An 18,141-nucleotide genomic window follows, 5' to 3' on the forward strand; every position below is an offset into this window, starting at 1 on the left:
TGAAGCTAGGCTGGGCAGGAAAACCTGTGAGACTTATCTCCAATTAACCAGAAAACCAGAAGTGGTGCTGTGTTCAAAGTGGTAGCGCAACAGCCTTGAGCAAAAAATCTTGGGGCCAGCACCCAGGCTCTGCGTTCAACTCTCCTGACCCACCAAAAAAGAAAAAACTCGCAGAACCATAGCATGATTACTGGGGCTGCAGCAGAGAGGGGAAGAGGAGCCCAGCTGACAATGCGCACAAAATTACAAATAGGTTTTGGTGCTCCATTACCTAGCAAGGTGAAAAATTAAAATAATGTATACTTCTTCAAATGGGGACTCGAGGTTCCCTCATTCTACGTCTCAAAATATTTCATTATGCTTCATAACTATATAATTATGTCAACTAAAATTTCAAAAATAGGGATGAGCTATGGCTCAATGGTAGAATAACTGCCTAAGAAGTATGAAGTCCTCTGTTCAATCCCCAGTACTGCCAAAAATTAAAGTGCCAGAGCCAGGCACCAGAGGCTGAGATTTAAGGATCATGGTTCGCACTCAGTGTGGGTGGGTAAATCCAGGAGACTTTTTTTCTTTGCAGTCCTGGGGCGTGAACTCAGGGCCTGGGCACTGGCTGTCCCTAGGCTTCCTTTGCTCAAGGAACGCACTCTTACCACTTGAGGCCACTGCTGGCTTTTCAGCTGTTGTCTGTGACTGATGGGGGCTGGACAGTTGCTACTAAAATTGTTACTGAGTACAACCTAAGCCAGATATTTTAATGTTTTGTGTGCATCAGGCCTTGAACTCGAGGCCTCAACTTGCTGAGCTTTTCTGCTCATCTCCACACTGTTCTGTACGTTCTTGATGGGAGGGGATGAGGATGTAGAGAGGCAGGCATGGCGGGCTTCCCACGGATACCTGGGTGTGCTTTGGAGGGGTCCCTGCTGTGTTTTAGTATGCTAGCTACTCAATCTTATCAACTACGGACTCCAACAGAAATGGCATTTAGTCTCAATCAAAATTTGAATATAGTAGGCCTCCCTTTTAATGTACACTAAAAAAAGTACAAAAAGTAACAGCAACAGGACTGAATGTATGCATCTAGATAAATATATTTTCTGGCACTGTTCCGAGGTGTGAGCAATTGGCGCTGGGCTTTGAACAGTGCTGGTCAGCTGGCTGGGCACTTGGTGGCTCACGCTGGTAATCCTAGCTACTCAGGAGGCTGAGATCTGAGGAATCACGGTTCAAAGCCAGCCCGGGCAAGAAAGGCTGTGAAGCTCTCATCTCCAATTAACCACCAGAAAACTGGAGGTGGAGCTGTGGCTCAAAGTGGTAGAGCACCAACCTCGAGCAAAAGAGCTCAGGGACAGCACCCAGACCTTGAGTTCAAGCACCATGACCGACCAAAAAGCAAAACAAAACAAACCAATTGTTCAAATATTTAAAAAGGAGGACCTTGTTATGGCTGTATTATTAGTACAATTTCAAATTCACACATCTATCGCTTTTTCTTCTGCAGGTTGCACACAAGGGAAGGCAGCCTCTTGGTTTTATAGGCTACACTTCTCTTAATGCGGTGTCCTTTGATGTTAACAATATACGGCAAGACAGGCGGCCGGACCGTCGCGGCTGTTCCTTGAGGTGTGTACACTCGTAGATGCAGTGTGTCCTCCAAATTAGGCGTTACTGCAACCCAGCCTGGGAAGTATCGGACAGAATACAAATGCTGTTAGTAATCAGCTTACTATAAACATCAAACCAAACTTCCAAATGCACCAAGGAAGAAGACTATGACATATTTTCACGTTTCTCTTTTTTCCCTCCTCCTCTCTTTCCCTTCTGCTGGTGCTGGGGCTTGAATTCAGAACCTCACACTCTCGAGAGGCATTTGTGCTCATGGCTGGCCACTTTATCACTTGAGCCATGCCTCCACTTTAACTTTTTCGTTAATTGGAGTAAAGAATCTTAGGCGCTTGACTTTCCTGCCTGGGCTGACTTTGAGCCAGGATCCTGGATCTCAGGCTCCTGAATAGCTGAGATTACAGGTGTGAGCTACCAGTGTCCAGTGATCTTGTTGTTGTGGTGTGTGTATGTGTGAGAGAGAGAGAGAGAGTCCTGGGCTTGAAGGGAAGGACTGGGCAGTGTCCCTGAGATTTTTGCTCAGGGCTCGTGCCCTACCACTTGAGCTACAGCTCCACTTTTTTTTTTTTTTTGGCCAGTCCTGGGCCTTGGACTCAGGGCCTGAGCACTGTCCCTGGCTGCTTTTTGCTCAAGGCTAGCACTCTGCCACTTGAGCCACAGCACCACTTCTGGCCATTTTCTGTATATGTGGTGCTGGGGAATTGAACCCAGGGCTTCATGTATACGAGACAAGAACTCTTGCCACTAGGCCATATCCCCAGCCCCCTCCACTTCCTTTTTTAGTAGTTAATTGGACATGAAGCATTTCACCAACTTTCCTTCCTGGACTGACTTTGAGCCTCGATTGTTAGATCTCAGCCTCCTGCATAGCTAGGATTACAGGAATGAGCTACCACTGCCCAGCTATTTTCTCACTTAAAAAAGTCCATAAGACATTTGTCTCCAATTAACCACCAGAAAACCAGAAGTGAGTGGTGCTGTGGCTCAAGTGGTAGTGCTTGCTAGCTTTGAGCTGAAGAGCTCAGGCCTCCCCACAACTGACAGAAACAGAAACAAAGCAACAAAACAATTATCACTGTTGTTGAGTATTTGTACAAAGTGGTTACAATTCTGTAAGTCAAGTTATTAATACAATGCTTCTTGGTCAATGTTCTTTGTTCTCCATGTTCCCCTCTCATCCCTACCCTCAAGTTACTTATTAGTTCATTCTATGGTGTGATATAATGACACTTGCTCACCCCTCTGTCCATTTCTGAGCCACCTCTCCCCCCACTCCATAATCTCATTCTTTAAAAAGCAAGTTAAGCCAAGCGTGGTGGTGCTGCTGTAGGGAGTAGAGCTGGCGCCATCTTGATTAGGGAAACATGGTAGCAATTGTTAAAATGAAGTTAAATATTAGGTCAACCTGACCGCAAAGTTCTGCTTCTGTAAATGGCTTGCTTATCTCGTTTGTTGCTTGCTCTACCCCCTGCATCCACCCCCTACATCTGTGCTGTGCTGAACCTTTACCTTTATAAACCCCAGGTGGAGGACTGTTAGGGGTCGCAGTTTCAGCTCCCGAGTCTGTGCTGCATCCTTGGCTGGTCAGTTCGCTTTTTACTTCCCCAATAAATCCATCTCTGCTTGAGACTGTCTCTGCGTGGTAGACTCTGGGGGAACGTGGGTTTGAGTCCCACTTGGAGTACCTCCCCTGAACCCTGTAACAGTGCACACCTACAAGCTTAACACTAGGTCAGCTATGTCAGGAGGATCTCCAGTTTGAGGCCATCCTGGGCTACATAGCTTGTCTCCAGAACCACATTCAAAATTACCTGCAGAGGAAAATTTGATGTCAGCCACTGCTTCACATTCACCAAGTCCTTTTTTTAATGTAATGTCTTCAGCAACAAGAGGAGGAAATTCGGCCATTCGTTCTTCTCCACCCACTGGAACCTTGCAGTGAAATGAAATGGAAATGTTTAGAAGTTCAAATTAAATCCCTTGTAAGCTAATTCTGTACAGGAATAAAATGCTTTTCAACATTTATCTTAGCTGCTGGTGGCTCATGTCTGATAATTCTAGCTACTCACAAGGCTGAGTTCTGAGGATTGCAGTTCAAAGCCAGCCCACACAGGACTATCTTTTGAGACTTTTTTTTGCCAGTCTTGGGCCTTGGACTCAGGGTCTGAGCACTGTCCCTGGCTTCTCTTTGCTCAAGGCTAGCACTCTACCACTGAGCCACAGTGTCACTTCTGGCTTTTTCTATATATGTGGTGCTGAGGAATCAAACCCAGGACTTCATGTATACAAGGCAAGCGCTCTACCACTAGGCCACACTCCCAGGCCCTCCCCACCTTTTATGTCCCTGATTGTGATGCTAGGCAACTACTCTTTTTTTTTTTTGCCAGTTGTAGGCCTTGGACTCAGGGCCTGAGCACCGTCCCTGGCTTCTTTTTGCTCAAGGCTAGCACTCTGCCACTTGAGCCACAGCGCCACTTCTGGCCTTTTCTATATATGTGGTGCTGAGGAATGGAACCCAGGGCTTCATGTATACGGGGCAAGCACTCTACCACTAGGCCATATTCCCAGCTCGGCAACTACTCTTAATACTCTGTGGTTAATATTCTTCACTCTGGAGTATACTTTGCACTTAAGAAATTCCCAGTCTTGCAGGAAACCGACTTCCTGGTTAGTCTATGGTGTAAGTAACTGGCTTGAAGGCTTTTCTGGTTCCTGGCTTTCTTTACCCTCACTTGGTGCTTGGATGATTTTAGAACTTGCAGTCGGAAGTGTCACTTTCTCTGTTTTCATTCCTGAGCTTCCTCTTGGGATTGTTTTACTGCAGCCACAAAACCTCTTCCAAGGTCAGCAGGAAAAAGCACTTAAAACTCTGTCACCGTGGGACCCAGCAGAGGCATGAGGTGCCCAATGTAGAGCCACGTTTGCTTTTTTATGGAATTCAGCCTGTTTCCTCCACTGTTTTTTTATTTCTTCCCACTAAATCTAACATTCATCACTGCTTCATTAGAAGAAGCCTGACATTCTTCAATGAGTGTGTTTTAATCACCACTACTACCCCAAATACTCAAATGTAGCTCTAAAAAATGTTGCACTAGGACTTCATCTACCACCTCAGGAAGTAGGTACAACAGAGATGCAGGGGAAATCTCTCTGATGCTATAGCTATATGGAAGGATACAGTGAGGTAGACATTTGAGCTCAGTCTGGTCCTAATTATCCTAACCAACATAAAGTGTGCTACTAACCTAACCAATACAACAGGCAACAATTAGGATATTTTTTTGCTGGGGCTTTTTTGCTTAAGTCTGGTACTACATGAGCCATGCATCTACTACAGGCTTTTTGCTGGCAAGTTTGAGTTAAGAAGACTCGCATGGACTTCTTCTTGTTTTGGGTCTGGGCAGACTTGGAACCTGGATCCTGAGATCTCAGCTTCCTGAGCAGTGTGATTACAGGTGTGAACCACCAGCACCAGACTAATTTTTTTTTTTTTTGAGATGGGAACAACTTAAGCATATTTGTATCCAAAGGAAGGAGTTACGAGAGCAGGAAAGGATACTATTATCTGTAAAGTGGGGATTCTCAACCAGTACCATTTTAGATAGGTTATTGTTGTGAGGGGCTCAGCCGATGACAGGAGGTTTAGCATCTGTGGCTCTCACTGTAGGTGCCAGGGGCATTCTCCAGCTGCAACAAATCTTTAACTTCCCTTCACTCAGCACTGTTCCATAAAACTGTCTGCAATGATGTGGCTATTGGGCTTTTGAAAGGTGACTGAGGAACCAACATTTAAAATTTCACTTAAATGTAACTAGTATTATACTTAAATTTAGGTATGTCATATGATACTTGACTAGTGGCTACCATACTGGAGAGGATAGTTTAGAGAAAACTCTGTAGCATTTCTCAGATCAGTCCAAACCAATAATCCTTTCAGAGAGAGCCTATCTTGTTTTGTAGCCAGAATTCTTGAAGATAGTGAGATGAGGCTGGGCTAGCTGATGTGTACCAAAGGTACTATCCAACACAGGCAGGGCAATGAGACCGTCACAAGGCCTATTCACTGGAACCGTGCAATCATTGAGCCCCGCTACCTTACCTGGAGTAATGCATGACCTGCATGCTTCTGATATATAGCATCTGCCTTGTCCAAGGAAGTAATATGCACAGGGACAAAACTGGAAGCCACAACTGTAAACCAAGCAGACTGATTTCCCTTAAGAAAAGAAGAACATGTTATAAGAAAACCTATACATTTTAAGGTACAATTAAAAAAGAGAGAAACTAAATCAAACTTTATAAATACTACTTGGCAGCAGCTGTTGTCAAATTATATTCATGTCTAAAAAATAGGGCATGATGCAGAAGTAACTTTAGTAATTCACTGAACTCTAAAACTAAGATGGCTCTAGACTTCTTGACTTATTATTATTGTGCCCCCCCTTTTTTTTTTTGCTGGTTCTGGACTTGAACTCAGGACCTGGGTGCTGTTCCTGAGCCTCTTTGTGCTCAAGACCAGTGCTCTTCCACTTGAGCCACAGGGTCATTTCCTTGACTTCTTGATACTGTCAAAAAATTCAAAAGCAAATGGGCACGGTGGTTCACAATTATAATCCCAGCATTCTGGAGACCAAGAGAGGAGTGTGAATCTGAGGCCAGCATGGGCCACTAAGAACAACATAATCACAACCAAGGGTGCATCTATTATTTACAAGGTCTAGAGCCGGGGGCCGTGGCTCACACATTACTTGTAATGCTAGCTACTCAGGGGGCTGAGATCTGAAAGTCCAAAGCCAGCCCAGGCAGGAAAGCCTGTGGGATTCTTATCTCCAATTATCCACCAGAAAACCGGAAGTGGCGCTGTGGCTCAAGTGGCAGAGCACTAGCCTTGAGCCCAGGCCCAGAGGTCAAGCCCCATGATGGGGTGTGGGGGGGGGAGGGATGGGGGTGGGGGGAGGGAGTAATCTATTGTTAAGACTTTAATTGCCCTTGTGTACAGTTTAGCTTGAGCCCAGGCCCAGAAGTCAAGCCCCATGATGGGGTGTGGGGGGGAGAGAGATGGGGGTGGGGGGAGGGAGTAATCTATTGTTAAGACTTTAATTGCCCTTGTGTACAGTTAGGTTTAAAATATTAACAATTACTGAGTGTAGTGGTACATGCCTATTACTCTAGCACTGTGGAGGCAGAGGCAGGAGGATCATGAGTTTAAAGCCAGTTTGGGATGCAAAAATTTTTTTTTCAAAACAACAACAACAAAAAACCTATGAACTTGTTTATTATTATTTGCCAGTCCTGGGGCTTGAACTCAGGGCTTGGACACTGTCCCAAACTTCTTCCGATCAAGGCTGGCACTTGACTGCTTAATCTACAGAGTCACTTCTGGCTTTTTCTGTGTATGTGGTACTGAGGAATTGAACCCAGGGCTTCATGCATGCTAGGCAAGCACTCTACCACTAAGCCACATTCCCAACCTCCTTAATCATTTTTCTTACCTGCAGGAAATCGATACGGCCTATAGCACCCAGAAACAGGACCATTCCTGGTTTAAGCACAAAAGTTCTTGGAACAATAGAATGTGTTGGCAAAACAATATTTACTTCTTTATCTGTTAGTAGATTTAAAATCTGTGAAGCAAAGGACAGATGTTTTATTAGAGAATGACTTACTGAAAGTTTTGTGATTTCCTTGTAAAATAAAGTGAGGAAGAAAGTATTCTAGGTCTCACAAATAACCAATTTCTGTCAGCCTCACATAAAATATGTTCTGTCTAAATCCCAATTTACTGTTGCTTTCACATGTTTCATAGCTAAGTAGTGGCAAACTTCATAGGTGTGTAAAACTTTCCTGTGCTAGCCATATCTTGTTCAATCTGGAGTGAATCTTAAAAGAGGGAGGGTACATGGCTCTGGGTGGGGAGGGGGAGTAGTCTGCCGCTTCGAGTAATGGAATCTGTGATCTCATGTTCCAGTGCTTAAGTATGAACTGTCACATACAAAATGGTCACCCTACTTAAGGAGCAGGTCAACGCTTGAACCTTTTTCTACATTCTGGTTTCAATAGCCTTCCTTATTCCTCCTCAATATTCAACCAAACAAAACCCAAACAAACAAAATCCAGACACAAAAACACAACAGAAAAGAAGAGTTGGGTTAGGAAGGAAAGGAGAGTGATGAAAGTGGTGGTACTGATGAAGATCAAGATGCACTATACTTATAACATCCCCATGGTGGGAGGGGTTTGAATTCAGGCCTTGAGGTTGTTAGACAGTATCATTTCAGCAATGTTCTCAGCCCAAGGATCAAATTTTTTAGAGTGGGAAGCAAGAAGAAAAGACAGAGGGCTGGGATATGGCTTAGCAGTAGAGTGCTTGCCTTACATGCATGAAGCCTTGGGTTCGATTCCTCAGCACCACATAAACAGAAAAAGCCAGGTGTGGCACTGTGGCTCAAGTGGTAGAGTGTTAGACTTGAGCAAAAAGAAGTCAGGGACAGTGCTCAGGCCCTGAGTCCAAGCCCCAGGACTGGCCAAAAAAAAAAAAAAAAAAAAAAAAAGAATAAGAAGCTGGGAACTGGTGGCTCATATCTGTAATCCTAGATATTCAGGAGGCTGAGATATGAAGATCATGGTTTGAAACCAGCCTGGGGAGGAAAGTTCATGAGACTGTCATCTCCAATTGACTAGCGAAAAGAAAAAAAGAAAGAGCTAAGGCTCAAGTGGTAGAGTACTAGCCTCAAGCAAAAAAGCTTATGGGACAGGAATGGACACACGTGCGGGCACACGCGCGCACACACACGCACACACACACACACACACACACGAGAATAGGTTCATTCTCCAACTGCAACAAACAAGAACACCTAAAACAGATGCTTTGCTCCTAGGCATTTCAAATAGGAAATACTCAACTTATAAAAGGATGCAATTTTTTTTTTCTTTTTGGAAATAGAGTATCACTATGAACCCAGTGCTAAAATTACAGAAGCATGTCATCATATATAGCGTTGTCTCTTTCAGTTGTTTTGTCTGGCACGGGGCTTGGACGCAGGGCCTGGGCTCTTTCTGATGAAGGCTAGCGCTCTACCACTTGGGAGCCACAGCGCTACTTCTGGTTTTCTGTTGGTTAACTCAAGAGTATCATGGATGCTCCAGCCCAGCTGGCTTACAACCCCAATCCTCAGATCTCAGCCTCTTAAGTAGCGAGGATTACAGGCATGAGCCACCACACCTGGCTTCCTTCCTTCCTTTTTTTTTTTTTTGGTGCCAGTATTGTAGTTGAATTCAGGACCTGGGCGCCATCCTTTAGCTTTTTCACTCGATGGCACTCTAACACTTACGTCACAGCACCACTTCCAGCTTTCTGACGGTTAACTGCAGGTGGTTCATACTTTCCTGCCTGGGCTGCCTTCAAATCTCAGTCTTCAGATCTCAGCTTCCTGAGTGGACAGTAATATAAGTATGATCCACTCGTGTCTGACTCATTTATTTTAAATCGGAACATCCAATACTTTTATTTATAATAGTTTGTTGGTTTCATTTGGTCTGAGACACTGTTTTAGGCATCAAATAAATGTATCTGCAATGACACAGAAGTATGCTATCTTGATGAGAAACTCTTTTTTCCTTCGTGCTAGGGATGGAACCCAGGTCAACTGTATACGCTGGGAAAATATTCTGTCAAGGAGACTCATCTCCAGGCCATGAGAGTCATTTTATATCCCAACACTTGAAAGGCTCATTCTGCTGGCTAGAGTATTTTTTCCACGCTTGCCTTTCTGACCCAACTATTTCACAAGAGGGTGTATTACTAAAGTAACTGTGATCTGTGACCTAAATGAAAGAGATTATTTAACTGGTGAAACTGGTGATAGGACATTATTAGAAAGCAGCCAGTCACTCTATATATAGATAGCTTAAGGAGAAACATGGGGCACCAACAATTATTCTCAAGGGAATAAACACAGGAAAGGCTTATATGATCCCATGTGACACAAAGAAAATATGCTTTGGAGAATGAAACTAAGTGAACTTGATGCAGGAGAGAAAATTATGAAGAAAAACACTGCTGTTTTCCAGAGACACAGAGGTAGTTAGGTGAACTAGAGATGAGACAAGAGCCAGATTCAAAGGAAGTAATTATTAGAACAGTTGTGAGGCTGCACCTCAGATATAGACTTGAGTCAATGTAAAGGTCGAAACTGCAAATACAAAGGTATGAGATTTACTGAATATGTAACAGAAGAGGATACAGGCTGAATTTAACCAGAAAAAAAAAATCAGTCTTGAGATCTTGCAATTGGACTAAAAAGATGCTTAAAGGCAAAATGGAACCCATCCTATTGTAAATTAGACTTAGTTGATACATTTTGAGGTCTGGTCAAAACAAATAGGTACTATGTCCTTTCCATAGTTTTGAAGAACAAGATGTATCAGTTAGAGGGAGATGAGTGCAATACAACTAGAAGGTAAAGGCCAAATGGGATACCTCGGGAGGTCATGTGACACTGCTCCAGGGAGTAAATCATTCCTTCAGTTCAAGGTAAATGACTCTATGATGGAGATGTTTGGAAAGAAATTCAGTATAAAAGAGGAAACTAGACTTCAGTGATTCTATTTCTTCCAACCTTGAAATCAAGGATATTGTAAAGGTCTTTCTGACTAAGGTAACAAACATACAAGTAGACTGCCTGCAGTGATGAATATAAAACTTATGGGTATATGAATTCACCCGAGCTGCTTTTATGAATGCATCAGGACTGAATCTAAATGGGAAGAATGCTTCTTTGTTTTCTGCCAAGTACAACAGTGCTTCTGCAAGTGACAGTGAAAAATGATCCTAAAGGAAACTAAATACGTACACAATTTTCTTTTGTAATCCCAGGGGTGTCATAAAACCAGTGGGCATCTTTCACATCTTGTGGCGTCAATTCCACTCGTTTGGTGGGCTGGCGCACTGGGGCAACAGGTTCGTTCCCCATGTCGTAAGCAAGCGAATCGGCATCGAAGTAAAAGGCATCTTCATCCTTCTGCTCTTGTGAATACAAAAACGTTCTTCCTACTCTTCCTATAACAAATTACGTTGAGGTTATTAATGGCTCTTCTAACGCTTTTGATTCCACATAGAATTTTTCTTCTCTTTTCTAGCTAAGATCTCTTGCTATGTAGCTCAGGCTGGCCTCAAACTCGCTACTTTCCTATCTCAGCATCATCATCCCCCTGGTAACAGGTAGCCAACATCATGCCCCGTAAGACAGGTAATTTTTACATTTGCCTCAGACAAGTCTGTAAGACAAAGTACAGTGTATGGAAGTGACACTATCGTGATACCGTGTGTGTGTGTGTGTGTGTGTGTGTGTGTGTGTGTGTGTGTCTTTGTGCGCCGTGCTACTTCTAGGACTTGAACTCAGGAAATGGGTGCTGTCCTGAGCTGTTTTGCTCAAGGCTAGCATCACACCACTTCAGCCATAGCCACAGCTGCACTTCCAGCTTTCTTGGTACTTCATTGGAGATAAGAATCCCATGGACTTTACTGATTGGGCCGGCTTCAAACCTTGATCCTCAAATCTCAGACTCCTGAGTAGCGAGGCTTACAAGTATAAGCCACAGGTGCCTGGTTCCTGTGCTTTGTTATTATTATTTTTTAGAAGACTGTAGAAGTCACTCTTCTAATGCTCGAGTGTATGGCTGTGTCCATTGAGGCATACTGAGTTGGGAGCCATAGATTTGGTTTTTTTTTTTGGTTTTTTTTTTTTTTTGCTGTTTGTGCTAGTATGGGGGCTTGAACTCAGGCCTTGGGCACCATCCTTCAGTTTTTAAAGTCAAGGATGGCACTCTACCACTTGAGCCACACGTCCACTTCTGGCTTTTCTGGTGAAGAATTAGTCTTATGGCACTTGCCTGCCTACAAATTCAGAACCTCAGATCTCAGCTTCCTCAGTAGCTTGGACTTTGGTGGAGAACTGGAGGTGGTCTTATGTACTTGCCTGCCTGGGCTGGCTTCAAATTGAGACCCTAAGACCTCACTCAGCCTCCTGAGTAGCTAGGATGACAGGCATGACCCAATGGTACCTGGTGGAAACCACAGCCTTTAGTAAAGGAAGTCTGAAAAATGAAAGGAACAACTTAATTTAAAGCTACTGCATAGAGTCAATGTCCTGAACTACCTATGGCAGTCTGGGCTTCCAAACAGCAATGACTTAGTAAATAGTCTACATTTCAGAATGAGAAAGTCTTTCCCTGCAGCAACTGGTTATTCCCAGACAGCTGTTGTTCTCAACAACAACAAAAATGTTCCCAGAGATCCCATAAGGGTTTCCTCAAGAGTATGCTTACCTACTATGTAACCATCCTTTTTAAAGCAATTAAGTTGTTTTTGTTCTTCCTCACTAAGATCTTCTTCAGTTTTAGTTGCATCTTTCTGAAGTCTTTTATGTCTTTTAAACATTCTGTAGGGAGTTGGGTTGCAAATAGGAAACTTCAGAAGGTTTAATGTAGTACCTGGAATACCAAAGAACAAAAAATTAGGAAAAGGAATAGAGGGAAACAAACATTTCTGAAAGTTCACAGTGTTGGCTCCTGTTTATGTCACTTAACCTTCATGAAAACCTTCTATAAAATGAATCCAGCTTTACACATGAGCAGACTAGATCACAGATTGGTTCACAGACTAACTCATGATTGGAATCTAAAATGTGCAAGCCCGATTTATTCCCATTTTCACTTTGCCATCCAAAATTTGTGATTCAGATGAGGTCAGATACATTCAGAATATGGCCAATAAGCAACTTTGTGAATAACATAACCAAAGTGCAAGACAAAGGATAGCTGCCTAAAAATAAACTGTGCTTTCTAGAGAACAAATGGGAGTTTTGACCATGTACAGAATCACAGAAGGACCATGCAATCAGGGAAGTCCCTCCCTCCCTATCTCCCTTTCTTCCTTCTTCCCGACGGTTCTCTCTCTCTTTTTTTCTGAGACAGTCTTGCTATGTAGCCTGGGCTGGTCTGGAATCCCATCCACCACTTGCCTCTACTTCCTAAGTGCTGGATTTACAAAATGGGTGCCACCAGCCTGGCATGGAAATGTTCCTTTTTTTCTCTTACTCTTCCCTCCTGCCTCTTCTCTCTCCCTGCACTCAGGGCCTAGAACTTACTAGGCAGTTACTCTACCACTTGAGACACGTTGCCAGCTCAGGATTTTCTCTTTGTTTTGGGTGTGTGAGAGAGACTGGGACTTACACTTGGTGCCTAATTCTTTTTTTTTTAAATAATTATTTATTGTCAAGGTATCTAATTCTTTTGTTCATTGTCTAGTGCTCTTTCAAGTGTGCCACACCTCCAACACCAGGAACTTCCTTCTTTTTTTGGTCGGTCCAGGGGCTTGAACTCTGGGCCTGGGCGTTGTCCCTGAGCTCTTCAGCTCAAGGCTAGTGATCTACCATTTAAACCACAGCACCACTTCCAGTTTTCTGGTTGTTAGTTAGAGATAAGAATTGTACAGACTGCCCAGGCCATCCTCAGATCTCATCCTCCTGAGTAGCTAGGATTACAGGCCTGAGCCACCGGCACTTGGCTTCCTGAACTTCTTTTTGCTCAAGGCTAGCACTCTACCACTTGAGCCACAGCACCACTTCTGGCACTTTTGTCAGGAACTTCTGTGTATGTGGTGCTGTTTACACAGCACTGAGGGGTTGAACCTATTCAAGGCAAGCACTCTACCACAAAGCCACATTCCCAGCCCCTGCCCCAGGAACTTCTTAAAGGTCTTAAAAACCAAATCTCCTTTTTATACACCCAAATCCCATACTGCATTCATGAGTCATTCAAATACAGAATAATGGTCTCAAGAACAAACTCAAGATGTGAAGAGTTGGACCCAGAGGTCCAGAAACCACTCAACCATTTCTGAAAGGCACTGCAGATTTCCAGAAAAGCATACAAAGAAGGTGCAAGGGGAAAACCTCAAAAAGAGCCAGGGTGGGTATATTAATTAATACCTGGTGGATCTCCCGTGCCCAGGGACTGGAACGGAGAAAAATGCTCGGCAAACATTCCTATCAGAAAAGCACCACACAACCCAGAACTTCCTACCACTAAGCTGACACACAGGAGAGGTGTGACCGAAGTAGGTAGAGAATGTTCAGAGGGATGGGCTCGAGGCTGCCTACCGCGGACATTCGGGAATTAACTGCCCGGGGGTGGGGGGTGGGGGCAAGTCCCGTGTCCTCCGCCAGCGCTGCCTCACCTGGCCAAGGGGAGATGGTGGCTCTGTCGATGGCCTCGGCGCCCTTGGCGGTGCAGTAATCGGACTCCAGCAGCGTGTTGAAGAGCGTGGACTTGCCCGTGTTGGTGGCGCCCACCAGGTAGACGTCGCCGCGGTAGCGCCACGAGCGCTGCAGCGCCGAGATCAGCTCTTCGATTCCGTAGCCGGTCTTGGCGCTGATCAGCCTCACGTCCCGGACCACCGTGCGGGGCCCGGCCGGCCGGTCCTCCTCCCCGTCCCCCTCCCCCTCCCCCTCCGGGGGTGGCTGTGGTCCCTGATGGCCGGGAGCCAACGCGAGCCCGGCGCGGGCACAGTCGTCCCAGAGGCGCCGGCGGAGCCGCTGCAGGTAGCCCGGGGCGTCCTGGGGCAGCAGGTCCACCTTGTTCCCCAGCACGATGACCTGTCGGGGGCCCACCAGGGAGGGCAGGTCGGGCATCAGGGGGTCGGGCAGGTCGAGCAGGTCCACCACGTAGAGCACCAGGGCGGGCCCGGGCCGGCGCAGCGCGGCGCTCACCAGCTGCCGGTACTGGCCGCGGCTCACCCGCAGGCGCAGGGCGCGCCGGTGGTGCACCAGGAGCCAGCAGCGGCGGCACACGGCGCCGCCCCCCGCGGCCGCGCGGTCCCACCCGTCGGCGGGCAGGTAGCCCGGCAGGTCCGGGTGCTGGCAGTGCAGCTCGGCCCCGCAGCCCGAGCAGTACCGGCCGCTGGGCGGCACCGCCAGGGCCCCCGGCTCCGGCTCCGGCTCCGGGTCCCGGTGCGCGCGGAGGCCGGCGCGGAGCTGGCGCTGCAGCCGCTCCTCCCGCCGCCGCAGGCGCTGCCGCTCCTCCTCGTCGAGCCGCCGCCGCAGCTCCCGCAGCCGCTCCTCCGGGGTGGGCGCCGACGCCGGCTCCACCGCGTACTCGGGGAACAGGAAGCGCTCCTCGGGGACCGCGCCTTCCTCCTGGGAGTCCGCGGGGCCCTGAGGAAGCCCGCGGCGGCCCGGGAAGGACGCGCGCCGGGGCGTCCGCCCCACCGGGGCCGCCGACCCCCGCGCCAGGCCGCGGAGCAGCCCTCGCGTGAGCAGCGCCGGCAGCATGGGGATGGGGAGGCCGCCTGAGCAGGGGCGGGGCCGGGCGGCGCGCGCACGCGCCTACGCACGCACGCACGCACGCGCGCACGGGCGGACGCCGGTCGGCGCACGCGCACGGGGACGCGGGATCCCCGTCGCGAAGTACCTAGGGACTGTCATTTGCTTCGGTCTCACCAGTCTCATCTGGAGATCTCGCGATGAAACCTCTCAGTCGAGAACCCAGAAAGACGAGACTCGTTGGGGAGTGAGCGGCACTACTAGCTCACGGCCACACGAAAGTCTTCCCCAGGCGTCCTTTATTTGTGCAACAGCCACGCTGAAAAAAAAAAAAATCACCGGCTAAACCCCCGGCCTACACCTGCGGCAGCCCGTGACTCTGCGCGTGCGCCACCCCGCCCCTCGCCCCACCTCCGCCCCGCTTTCGCGCAGGCGCGGACCTCCCGCCGGCTTGAGTAGGCGGGACCTTTGGCGTCCGCCGCGGAGGATTCTGGGGACGTCGAGACGGAAGTCCGCTCCGCCCGTGGCGCCTCGTCGGTGGCTGCGCCTTCCGAGCGGGCGGTGTGCGCCTTCCTTCCCGTCCGCGCTTTCCACCCTCGGGCGCCTCAGCAGCCGTCAACATGTACGACGCGGACGAGGGTAGGTGACCCCAGCCCACCCCACCCCAGCCCGCGCGGCCCGGGGACCCCCCCCCCAGCCGCCCGCTCCCCCGCGCGCCGGGCCCCGAGGGAAGGAAGCCCAGGGCTCCCGAGAGCGCCAAGGTTGAGCCAGTAATAGAAGTTGTTGTTACAGCTTTACGTTCTTTTGTTACCATCAAGGCGTCTGTACGGAGAGGTTACACTTACACTAGTCAAGCAGAAAGCACGTCTCTTTGTGGGCAGTGTCACCCCTCCCCTTACACTCCTGATACTTTCCCCCTCCCACCCCATCCACAAGTTGTGTAGTTCATCTCCAGCCGTAGTATCCGTTCAGTACCATTGCTGCATCTGTTTGCCCTTTGTCCCTCCATTTCTGTGAAACAGCAACAAAGGAAAAAAAAACAACACAACACCTCGCTTCCATTTCCTGGAGTTCATTTTAATAAATACTATTTTGCATGATCGGAGGCGCCTAGGCCTGGTGCCTTTGTGGGGCTTTTTTTATTTTATTTTTTTCAGTTGTGGGGCTTGAACTCAGGGCCTGAGCCCTTGTCCCTGAGCTCTTCTTTGCTCAAGGCTAGGGCTCTATCACTTTGAGCCACAGGTCCACATCTGGCTTTCTGGTGGTTGATTGGAGATGAAGAGTCCCCACAGACTTCTCTGCCTGTCCTGGCTTTGAACTGCGATCCTCACATCTCAGCCTCTTGAGTTGGCTAGGATTGCAGGTGTGAGCCACCAAGCCCTGGCTGCCTTTGTTGTCTTCTAGGATTCTTATAGCTTGAGTAGGATGTCTATACTTGCATTATATAGAATAAAACACATATACACCCCCCACGTATATATGTATATATACACATATATACGAAATGAATACCCACATACCCATACACCCATTTGTTTGAAATTACTATTTTTTGTACCTGTACTGGGGCTTGAACTCAAGAGTGAGTGCTGTCCCTGAGCTTTTTGCTCAAGGCCTAGTGCACTACCACTTGAACCACAGCTTCACTTCCAGCTTTTTTTTGGTGGTTAAATGGAGATCAATCTCATGGACTGCCTCAACTAGCTTTCAGTCCCTGTCCTCAGATCTCAGCCTCCTGAATACCTAGGATTATAGCCATGAGCCACCAGTGCCTCACTTGGGAACTTATTATTTTTTCCTGCTCTTATTTCACTTGGTTCTTTTTACTTTCTTATTCTGTTACACTGTTCACATTGATCCTGAGGGATTTCTTTCATTCTTCATAGTTTCACTGTCTACAAGTGAGTGACTTCTGAATGTATTACCAGTTCAGATGTCCTTAGGACAACTGCTACTAGACAACTGGGATGTGTTACAGGACTCTACTAAGCTCACTATGTTTTCCTCTCTGCCTTTAAAGCCATTACCTCCTGTTTCCTCCATCTCAGTGAATGATCACCATCTTCTTCTGGTGTGGAAGTCAGTAACTTGGGCATCACTTTAATTCTTCTCTTTGTCCCGTTATCTAAAAGTCACTCAGTCCTGATGCTTACAAATTTATATAATTTACATTGAAATCTTGTTTATATTAGGCCCAAACATTATTATTTCATAATTTAATTGGGTGATTTTAGAAGAATGGATAGGATTTTTTTAATTTAATTTATTTATTAATTGGACACAAATTTTTTTGACAAGATGTTGTGCAAAAAGGGTACAGTTACCTAGTAGGGCAGTGTGTACATTTCTTATGATATCTTATGCCCTGTTTTTCTTTCCCTTCTCTAGGTCAGGTAGACATATATACAGTATACAATGTATCAAGAACATATATAAGTAGCCACGTGGCCAAGCCCACGAAAATTCGCCTAGGGCTTTAAATGTAATGTGGATATTAGACAATATGTCGACAGTAGTCTTATATGAACGTACATACATAGCTTTTGAGCTATTGTATTCCACTGAGAGGTCGATTTTTGACCTTTATATGTTGAGTAGTCGTTTGGTTTTACTTATATACTGTTGGGTCACTGCCCCAATCCTGTGGGAAATACCATTTGACAAGCAGTTTTTGGTTTCACAGACCTGGTCTCTACTGTCTCAGAAGGATTGTTTTTTTACTCACAATATATTTTTGTTACTTCAAGTGATACAAGTTGCGTACTAACTGGTAACATCTTATTGCAGATGAGTATAACAGGTTTCTTTTTCCAGATATGCAATATGATGAAGATGATGATGAAATCACCCCAGATTTGTGGCAAGAAGCCTGCTGGATTGTAATAAGGTAACCGTTTAGACTAAACTGAAAAAGCTGTAATAGAGTACAAAATATAAGGGGATTTTTTTTAGTAATTCTGGTGCTCTACCACTCAGACTAGCATTTTAGTAGTTAATTGGACATGAGATCTCTCCGACTTTTCTTTTTTTTTTTTTTTTTTGCCAGTCCTGGGCCTTGGACTCAGGGCCTGAGCACCGTCCCTGGCTTTTTGCTCAAGGCTAGCACTCTACCACATGAGCCACAGCGCCACTTCTGGCCGTTTTCTATATATGTGGTGCTGGGGAATCGAACCAGGACTTTATGTATATGAGG

General features: G+C 46.5%; 2 protein-coding genes across 2 annotated transcripts in view; one reads left to right on the forward strand and one right to left on the reverse strand.

The window, feature by feature from the left end:
* Positions 1-1,409: 1,409 nt before the first annotated feature.
* Positions 1,410-14,957, reverse strand: Noa1 (nitric oxide associated 1). Its single transcript, XM_048364881.1, has 7 exons — positions 13,865-14,957; positions 11,953-12,117; positions 10,479-10,684; positions 7,116-7,247; positions 5,723-5,839; positions 3,435-3,555; positions 1,410-1,680 (listed from the first exon to the last, which is right to left on the reverse strand). Exons 1-7 carry the CDS (start codon positions 14,955-14,957, stop codon positions 1,481-1,483), a joined length of 2,034 nt encoding a protein of 677 aa, XP_048220838.1. The 3' UTR covers positions 1,410-1,480.
* Positions 14,958-15,483: 526 nt separating this feature from the next.
* The window catches only part of Polr2b (RNA polymerase II subunit B), a 32,423-nt gene continuing 29,765 nt past the window's right edge, over positions 15,484-18,141 (forward strand). The window contains exons 1-2 of the mRNA XM_048364810.1: positions 15,484-15,587; positions 17,763-17,835. Of these exons, the coding sequence (XP_048220767.1) occupies positions 15,569-15,587; positions 17,763-17,835 (92 nt within the window). The 5' untranslated portion in view covers positions 15,484-15,568. The remainder of the gene's footprint in view (positions 15,588-17,762; positions 17,836-18,141) is intronic.

Source organism: Perognathus longimembris, chromosome 16, assembly GCF_023159225.1.
Source record: "Perognathus longimembris pacificus isolate PPM17 chromosome 16, ASM2315922v1, whole genome shotgun sequence".
NCBI classification, from domain to species: domain Eukaryota; kingdom Metazoa; phylum Chordata; class Mammalia; order Rodentia; family Heteromyidae; genus Perognathus; species Perognathus longimembris.

What these genes read in the sequence shown, in the direction of transcription:
- Noa1 (XM_048364881.1), bottom strand. Translation starts at nt 14,957, where the DNA reads ATGCTGCCGGCGCTGCTCACGCGAGGGCTGCTCCGCGGCCTGGCGCGG. An exon ending in GGATTACAAAAGAAAATTGT is followed by an intron (nt 7,248 to 10,478) that starts GTACGTATTTAG and finishes TTTGCTTCACAG; the next exon opens with ATTTTAAATCTACTAACAGA. An exon ending in CATCAAATTTTCCTCTGCAG is followed by an intron (nt 1,681 to 3,434) that starts GTAATTTTGAAT and finishes GATACTTCCCAG; the next exon opens with GCTGGGTTGCAGTAACGCCT.